This window comes from Humulus lupulus, chromosome 1 (genome assembly GCF_963169125.1).
Source record: "Humulus lupulus chromosome 1, drHumLupu1.1, whole genome shotgun sequence".
In the NCBI taxonomy this organism is placed as follows: domain Eukaryota; kingdom Viridiplantae; phylum Streptophyta; class Magnoliopsida; order Rosales; family Cannabaceae; genus Humulus; species Humulus lupulus.
Window position 1 is genome coordinate 190,465,041 of NC_084793.1, and position 8,892 is coordinate 190,473,932.

General features: G+C 34.9%; 1 protein-coding gene across 1 annotated transcript; it reads right to left on the reverse strand.

Annotated features, from left to right (window-relative positions):
- Nucleotides 1-2,728: 2,728 nt before the first annotated feature.
- On the reverse strand, nt 2,729-8,286 carry LOC133801723 (uncharacterized). Its single transcript, XM_062239987.1, has 5 exons — nt 7,461-8,286; nt 7,066-7,287; nt 6,468-6,723; nt 3,717-3,894; nt 2,729-3,498 (listed from the first exon to the last, which is right to left on the reverse strand). The coding sequence occupies exons 1-5, from the start codon at nt 8,056-8,058 to the stop codon at nt 2,947-2,949; spliced, it is 1,806 nt and encodes a 601-aa protein (XP_062095971.1). The 5' UTR covers nt 8,059-8,286; the 3' UTR covers nt 2,729-2,946.
- Between the last annotated feature and the right edge of the window lie 606 nt (nt 8,287-8,892).

The window sequence follows — 8,892 nt, forward strand, 5'->3', positions numbered from 1 at the left end:
ACATTTTAGAGTGTAGCTTAGAAGGTTTAGCTATAATCAGGAAGGCACAGTGTTTTCTTTGTTCCTCAGCCTACATGATACGGTCTGTTGAATTTCTGTGGTGAATGTTTGGGTATCTCTTCTCCTGGATTTTCTAGTTTTTCGAGCTTGAGCAGGTCTTGAAGAGGCTTGAGTTTTGACTTCTCCTAGTAAATTTTCTCCCACATGGGCTGCGTTGTGCTACCACCTTTTGTGTTGCTCTATGAGCAACATGAGGATCTTGTTCTTGAGGAAGTCGATTAGATTTCTTTACCCTCATTGGTTAGTGCTGGTGTTGTTGCTTAAGAAACTGATCTTCGTGAAGAAAATACAAAGCCGATCGCGGGAGAATTTTCTTAAGGCGACGACGACGGTCTTCAGGAGTTCTTCTGCTGGGAGATTTGGAGGAAGAATCACTGCTCGAAAGAGTGTCCCTTGAAGCGGGAGCTGAGGTGTCAGAATCTGTCTGGTTTTCACCTCCCCTATAGCCGAAGCGATTCATTTACAAAAAAATAAGGGGAGGTGAGTAAACCAAACAGATAATGAATAAATGAAAATAAAAAATATATACATTACTTTGTTAAAAATAATTTATTTGAGGAAAGGAGTCAAATTTTCCCAAAGAAAATATTTAGGGAAGTTGTGTGCCCAAAGGGTTGTGTTGTGCATGCCCGAGTGGGTGTGCTGCATGGCCAAAGGGCTAGGAGGGCCATGTATCTGAGAGGCTCGAGGGGCACGCCGAGGAGCCAAAGGCGGGCGTCCGAGCGGGTCCGCATGCATCTGCTGGCAGATGTGCGTCTGAGGAGGCAGATGCATCCGAGCAGGTCTACGTGCATCTGAAGCCTGGTGCATGCCGAGGAGCTCCGTGTGACCGAGCGGATCCGTGCGTATCCGAGAGCCACGCCGAGGAGCTGCTGACAGGTGCGCGTCTGAAGGCTAGTGCATCCGAGGAGCAGATGCGAGTGCCTCCGAGGAGGCAGGCATCCGAGGGGCTACTGCCGCGGGAATATCTTAAACATCCCGGAATAATAGTTATATTGATGTAATTTGTTTATTATTCATTAATCAAAGTTGTTGAAACAATCAAGGACCCCGTCAAAGCGTTATATTTCTCATGTACAATCAAGGAGCTGCTGACAGGTGCGCGTCTGAAGGCTGGTGCATCCGAGGAGCAGCTGTGAGTGCCTCCGAGGAGGCAGGCATCCGAGGGGCTACTGCCGCGGGAATATCTTAAACATCCCGGAATAATAGTTATATTGATGTAATTTGTTTATTATTCATTAATTAAAGTTGTTGAAACAATCAAGGACCCCGTCAAAGCGGTATATTTCTCATGTACGATCCATGAGCCTATAAATAAATGGCTCATGGCATCATTTGGGGGGATCGGATTCTGGGAGTATTTTTTTACTGAAAGTTTAGAGAAAAACACATTGTATCTTTTCACTTGCACTTGAGAAACTCAGTTGACTCAGGTTCATTTGATCTCAAGTGTAGGTCATATATATCACAACTTCAAGTGGATTAGGCTATTACCAACGAATTGGGGCTGAACCACTATAAAAATTACTTGTGTTATTTTCTTTCTATTCAAGGTTATTGTCGTTTTTGCGTCTATTCGCAGTTGGGCAAAATCGTGGTCAACAATATATTTATATAATTTAATTTTTATAAAGAATTTTTAACCTTTTGAATAAATATATGATCCAAAGATTAATTTTTAAAAATAAATAATCAAAACGAGTAATCGACCAAAATATAGTGTTCAAATAATCAATCTATTTATTCATATTTTAACATTTTGACAAAACTTGAGGTCCACAAGTTAATTTTTAAAAATAACGGTTCCAACAGGTAATCGACTAAAATACAAGGTTCAAAATGGTGTGAGCCCTTACAGAAAACAAAAATTATATAAATGGATAATTTAATTTTTATAAGAAGTTTGAACCCTTTAAATAAATACATGGTTCAAATGTTCATTTTTTAAAATAAAGGGTCAAAACGGGTAATGAGCGAAAATACAGTGTTCAAATAATCAATCTATCAATTCTAATTTTTATTCTTTTGAAAAAACATGAGATCTAAAAGTTAATTTTAAAACTAAAGGCTTCAACAGGTAATAAGTCTTATGCAAAATATAAATTTTCTTATACATAATTTAGACTTTTTATATAAAAAAAAACTATGCAAAGCGTATATAAGTTATAAAACCTATGGTTTTAGTATTTTTAAATAATTATCATTGTAAAATATCTAAAAAAATATCTTATTTTAATTTGTTTAATTATTTATTTATTTAATTTTACATAAATTTAAATCATGTTTACAATTTACTGTTATATATAAGAATATTTTGTTAAATATAATAATATTCTCTTAAAAATAATAAAAAAAATAAAAAATTCTTAAAACAAAAAATTTTCTCTATCTACACATTTTTTGACATAGAATATATATATATATATATATAAAAATAATTGTGTTGGATTCTGATGTGAAGCAAATTGGGTGCATGAATATCTGTAGAAGAGTATAATAGGTAGATTCAATTAAATATTAGGTATAAAATTAAGAGATGTAAAAAGTGGCTAAAAATTGAACAGCCAATCTAAAACTGGGAACTCCGCCTAATTTTTACAAATAAAAATCCAAATAATCGCTCAAAAGTTATTGAAATGTTTCAGTGAAAGAAGTTAATACCTAAAACTGGAAAGAAAAAAAAGTCGCCAGAACCTATATTAAAATGAGTAATTGCAAAAACGGATTACCAAATGTCTAGTTCAAAACCCTCTGATCACTCATCTCCTCAGCCCCACTAAAAATCATGATAATAGCTCAAAAAATTATGTAATATACATATAAAAAGAAAAGAAAATAACATTCTTAATGACTTTAATCAAACAAGAGATACATCTATAACGGGGTTCAGCTCTCTAACTGCCCGAAGTATCGGCCCGAAATCGTTGCAAGAATATTCAGCATTACAACCTCATCATCAGTTTCAGATTTTCCAGCCAGCAACTCAGCACTCTTACGCAATAGACTTCTGAGTGAAGCACTAGTGTCTGCGTCTAATGGAGTGTCGATTACTGCACAGAGTGCAAACAGCCACAAGCAGTCTTCCCTCGGCAACGTGTTCATGCCTCCAAAAGAGCTTATCCTTCTCTTCAACATAGACACTCGAGCTACAGAGTCCATCTTTAATATTACAGACAACAAAGGGTAGTTGCTGCAATTTTCATTTACAATTGATTTTGGTGTTGACTTTTCTGATTCCGATGATACACTATTATCATCATCAACAGATAACTTGGGTAACCAGTCATCCGCATTTTCAGAGCTGAGACATTCACGAGACTGGTCAGACTGGACTTTGGTTCTGCTTTTTTCAGAACTCTCCAAAATAATGTCCCCAGATAGCTGATGGGGAGAGCTTTCTGATAGTAGATCTCTGGAATTCTCAAGATGAGACAAAACCTGAATCAAGAGTTAAGAGTCTCGAAGTCAAGTTTCTATTTAGGTATAAAGTGAAAGAAAAGAATATAGAACAAAGCCTTCCACAATCAAGACAATGCGCAGATCAACTAAACTGTTTCACTTTTAACAATAATATACATAAAAATATATACATTTATATATTGTCAATTGATGATTGAACCTGTCTGCGCAAAGTAAATAGGGTACAGGGATCATACCAGCCTAAGCTGTGAAAAATCTTCAAGAAATGCATCTTCCCACGGCTTCATAGGCAATAATTGTTCTGGACACTTTGCAATCTCTGGAATCTTGGGCATATACTCACTCTGCTCTTTGTTTAGTTTACTTCGATCAAGCTTGGCTACTCTGACCTTTGGAATCTGGGCCGCTTCCCACCTGAGAAAACGAGAGAACTTCTATCATATTCATAATATTAGTTTACATAACATTGCTAATGGGCACAAACCTAAAGCACCTAAAATAATAAGAAATGAAAAGCGTATAGTTGACTTAACAGCAACAGAATCTGCAGCGTGTCTACCAGGTAAGAATGACATACTCAGATTCTGTTTCTTAATCATAATCACTTTTAACATGAAGCACATTTTCCTCTTACGCATGAATTCATCATAAAAAATATAGAGCACTGGTGACAGAAATAGAACTACATTTAAAGATCATTGACAGTCAAAAATTAGCAAAGGTGGCTCAAGAGTACATGTACTAGGAAAGAATCACCCATACTCATAATTGACTGATAGTCATAATTGATAGGCCAATATAGCAAAACTGCATTAAGATTAGCCTATAAAGATTATGAAACTTTTCATGTCTTCTGCATGCAAACCCTTTAAGGACCTTAAGAATGGATATGTAAGCCTTACATATTCCTAAATTGGTAATTTAGATGTGATTTACTTTAGTAATTAATCAAACCAAACTATCATTGTACTTCAAAAAAGCACAAGAGAGAGAAGAGAAAAAAACCAGGTGGTAAAAGATGAAAAGGTCCCCAGTCCAGACTTTATGAGAACTAGGAACAATGGATTGATTGGGAAAAGAGCCATGAACTTAGTAGAGTAGGAGAAAATTCAGAATCATAAACAGGAGATGTGGAAAGGGGTATAAACAACAAGGTAAAAGAGACAATCATAAAAATGGACTGACGCATAAAAAATGATAAACATCATTAGCTGGAATCTCAACAGTGCACTAGCTGAGCTCTGACGAGCACACATACTACAATTTTTTTTTTGGCTCTGGGTTCGACTGGGAGACCTCCCAATAGCTCCAAATTTTTGAGTCTACGGGGATTCAAACCTTGGGAACAATTCCTACCAGAACTTTCAGACATTCCTCCTTACCGCTAGACCACCCCTTGGGGTTATATATACTACATTTTTCTTTGCTAAACAATGAGCACACTTAGGTAATTTGAGGCTAGCTTTAGCAGTTGGACATGTAACTGTGTGTAAGTGGTCTGGGTTCTAGTTCCTGTTTATATATCATATAAATTAAATAGATAAGCAGGCTTTTATTTCAGGCTTCAAGATGATAACCAACACAATAAGCTGTAACCCAGCTTTTCAGACATTTGAATGAAACCTGCATTTTACTTTCAGGTTTCAATTTGATGTCTATATGTCATGTCTATGGTCATTAACTCTTCTTTAGTTCATACACCTCCCGAAAACTTTATGAAAAGAAAAAACTGAACTATTGTGCTCGCACTCTAAACAAATCAGCACATGACTATAAGTTAGCGATATAACAAAGAGGCAGTTTTCATGTACAAAGAATTGGATACATAAAAAAACCACAAAATTATTTTTCTCAACATGTTCAAAATTTAAAGTAGTTTTCTAACCCAAGAGGGGTCTTGGCTTGGGGTAGCTCAAACGATCTCACAAGGTCTGAGGTTCAAGTGTCTTATAAGCACCTACATAATAATTTGTATACCTTCTGGCTCTCCAAAATATTGTAGAGTTAGATAGGGACCCTCAAATTCGAACTTGAGTCACTAAACGAGTTCAGGGAATTTCTGGGTATCAAAAACTAAAATAATAAATAATGGATTTTTTCATGTATATGGTTCCAGATCTTTGAAGAATGTAAACAGATAGACAATAGATGCAGTCTGAATCATGACATGCATCTAGAAGAGAATTACAGTCTTGTACCCAGTTGCTGCTAACATGCTTATATTTGACACTAAATAGCCTATAAATAAGTGTTGAGGCAATTTTGCCTTTCTTCTAATCAGTGTTAATACAAACATGAGGTAAGAGCTGCCATTGATCTTAACCTTTCCTAGATCAAAGATGTCAGCTGCAGCACATACTATTTCATCTTCTCTACCTCTATAAAAAGATATGCATGCAAGTTTAGTATTACTTTCAATCTAGTGCGTTGATGTTATCATTAAGCTTACAACAAGAGTTGCAAATCCAACAATGGGAGTCTGAACAAAACCCTTTTAAGTTTTATGAGTTGCGAAGGTCATCCTAAATATTATATACATCACTAAACTCAACCTTTTCATACAAACACAGTTTTCTTTTCTTTTCTTTTTTCTTTTTTGCATATAAAAACCTCTGAAGAAAAATGGAATAAAAACTTCTAATAATAAATACTTTTTTCAATAAAAAAAAATTAATAATTACAATATTAAGTAAACAGATGCTTATTACAAACTATTTGGGTTTCCTAAGTTCTATGTTCAAACCTGATACTAGATGGTTTAGCAATTAAAATGCAGTTTAACCTATAGATCACAGAATATTCCAAAATCCAACCATTCTTATCAGAGCAGCATGGAAATCATCTAATTAACTCTAATCCAACATTTCTCTTTTGTTTCTATAGATTTTTAATTGGAATTATTCTCCTACTAAATTAAGAAAAGTCTTAACTTCAGGGCATTATAGTATCAACAATCAGTGAAAAGGACAACAGAGAATTAATAATACCTTACACGCCTAAGATACTCAAGTCCATCTTCTGGAGGACCAGAATCAAAGTTGGGTTCTCCCTTGACCGCAAAGGCAGGTCTCTGAATGCTAGCATAATCCTCATCACTATCATCATCTTCACTGTAATCTCCTTCAACAATTGGATTCTTGTCTTCATCCCCAACTACGGAACTGCAAGCAGCATCAGTTTCAGTTCTCTCCAAACTTGACAGTCCATTGCCCTTGTCTTTGGAATGAGCTTCTGGAATATTCTCTAGATTTAGAAATAGCCCACAAAAAAAAAAGGAATGTTAATGGATTTGAATTTGACATCAAACATGTACACGAACAGATTAAACTATTCCCTTTATCTTTCATTAATTTTAAAAGTCAAATGCCATAATCTTAACAATCAGGTATGCTTATTATCATAAAGACATAAACAGATTACAGAAGCAAGAATTTCAATCAGTTATTTATAATTTCACACACTTACATATCCATAATCCATTCCAAGAATTTAATTTATAGGCTCTCAGCAGGCGTTTCATATCTATGAATTATTAACTCGGAAAAAAACAGGGGAAAAAAACAGGAAACGAAATTCACTACTTACTAAGAGTTGTAGGAGATTCTTCCTTCTTTCCAATTTTTTTATGATGCTTAGAGCTGGCGAGGTTAATATATTCCTTCTGCACAACAGGGTCAAGCCCATTGAAGACACTCTTCCATAGTTGCCTCTTTTCCTTCACGTTCACAAACCTCAATGCCTCCATAACCTCCCTTGAGTAATTCTTCTTAGTCCCTTCTCCGCAATGAGTTTTAACTATTTCGTTCACTATCACAGATAGAAGCAACAAAGTTCACTCAATTATTCATATTTACACACTTAAAAATCCATAATTCATTCCGAGAATTTCACTCATAAGCTTTTTAGTAGATACTTGCATAGTTTTGTGTGTGTGTGTGTGTGTGTGAGAGAGAGAGAGAGACCCAACATCCAGTACTAACCAAGAATTGTAGCAGACTCATTCTTTTTTCCAATGCTTTGTTGATTATCACAGCTGATTTGAATTTCCTTATGATTCTTAGACCTTGCTAGGATATCAATGTCCACCTCTCCAACAGGGTCGAGCTCCGTTAGCGCATGCTTCCACATCTTCCTCTGTTCTTCCATGTTGGCAAACCTCAAAGCCTCCATAACTTCCCTCGAGTACATTCTTTTGGTTCCTTCTCCGCAATGAGCCTCGTCTATACTTAGGTTTACATTTTCAGTCTCCAACGCCTTTCTCATTGTTTGTTTGAGCTCTTCATTTGCAACACCGCCATTTCCAAAAGTATTAACATGAGAAGATTCACCTGGATTTAGCATGGCTTCGAGCTCCTCCAACAACTCTTTCTTCTTAACAGCCAAACGAGTTGGGGATTCCACGGCTATAGTAGTGGGCATATTCTTCTTCTGATCGTCGTCATCATCTCGATGATCTTCTTTGTCGACGGCTCGATTGTGGTCTATATTATTCTGGGTTTTCTCGTCGTCCCAGCGAAGTCTGAGGCCTCTGACCATGGTATCGGTCTCGTCCAAGTCAAACGACGAGGCTTCAGCCATTATGATGTCGTATGAGAGGAAGAATAAGAAAGCACTGGTGGTGTCGTTTCAGCAAGCTTGGCCGCCAATTTCATACCCCTAATCGACAAGACAACAATGATGAGCTATTTTGCTATTGGTAAATTCTCCCGTCGTGCCCCAAATGGGAACTACTCGGTACTACTAGTGAAAAAAAAAATATTCTCTTCTCCAAACACCTCATTCTAGTTAATTAAATTCCTTGATATAGTTTGGTAGGAAGGAAAGAAAATGGGTAGGTGAGAAAAAAAAGAGAGATAGAAAAAGTTAAAGGAAATAAAATAAATGTATTTTCTCTTCTTCTTTGGTATAACTGCAGAAAAGAAATTTGTTTTATTTCCTTTATTTGGCATTTAAGTAAAAATTAAGAGGAAAAAAAATGTTTTATACTAATATATATTTTAATTTTTATGTATAACTCATTATTTAAAAAACATATTTTTGTAATATATAGCATAAATAAAAATAATTTTTCTAAACTTATAATATTACTAGATACAAGCAACGTTCAATATGTACGTTTGTTTAGTTTTATTTATAGAATCTATTAATTATTTTTATTAAATTTATATTAATGTCATATAAATTTTAAATAAATATTCAATTTTAATTAAATAATCTATTTGTTCTTGTTTAAGTTATGTTTGTTCTAGTTTTTGAATTTGTGAGTGATAACAATAAATTATATATTATATGTTTAATGTAATATTAAATATTATACGTAGATTTTAAATTTAAGTTTCTTGATAGTTTTTAAAAAAAATTAATTTGTTGCTAATTGAAAGTAGATTATATTATATGTTTAATATGATATTA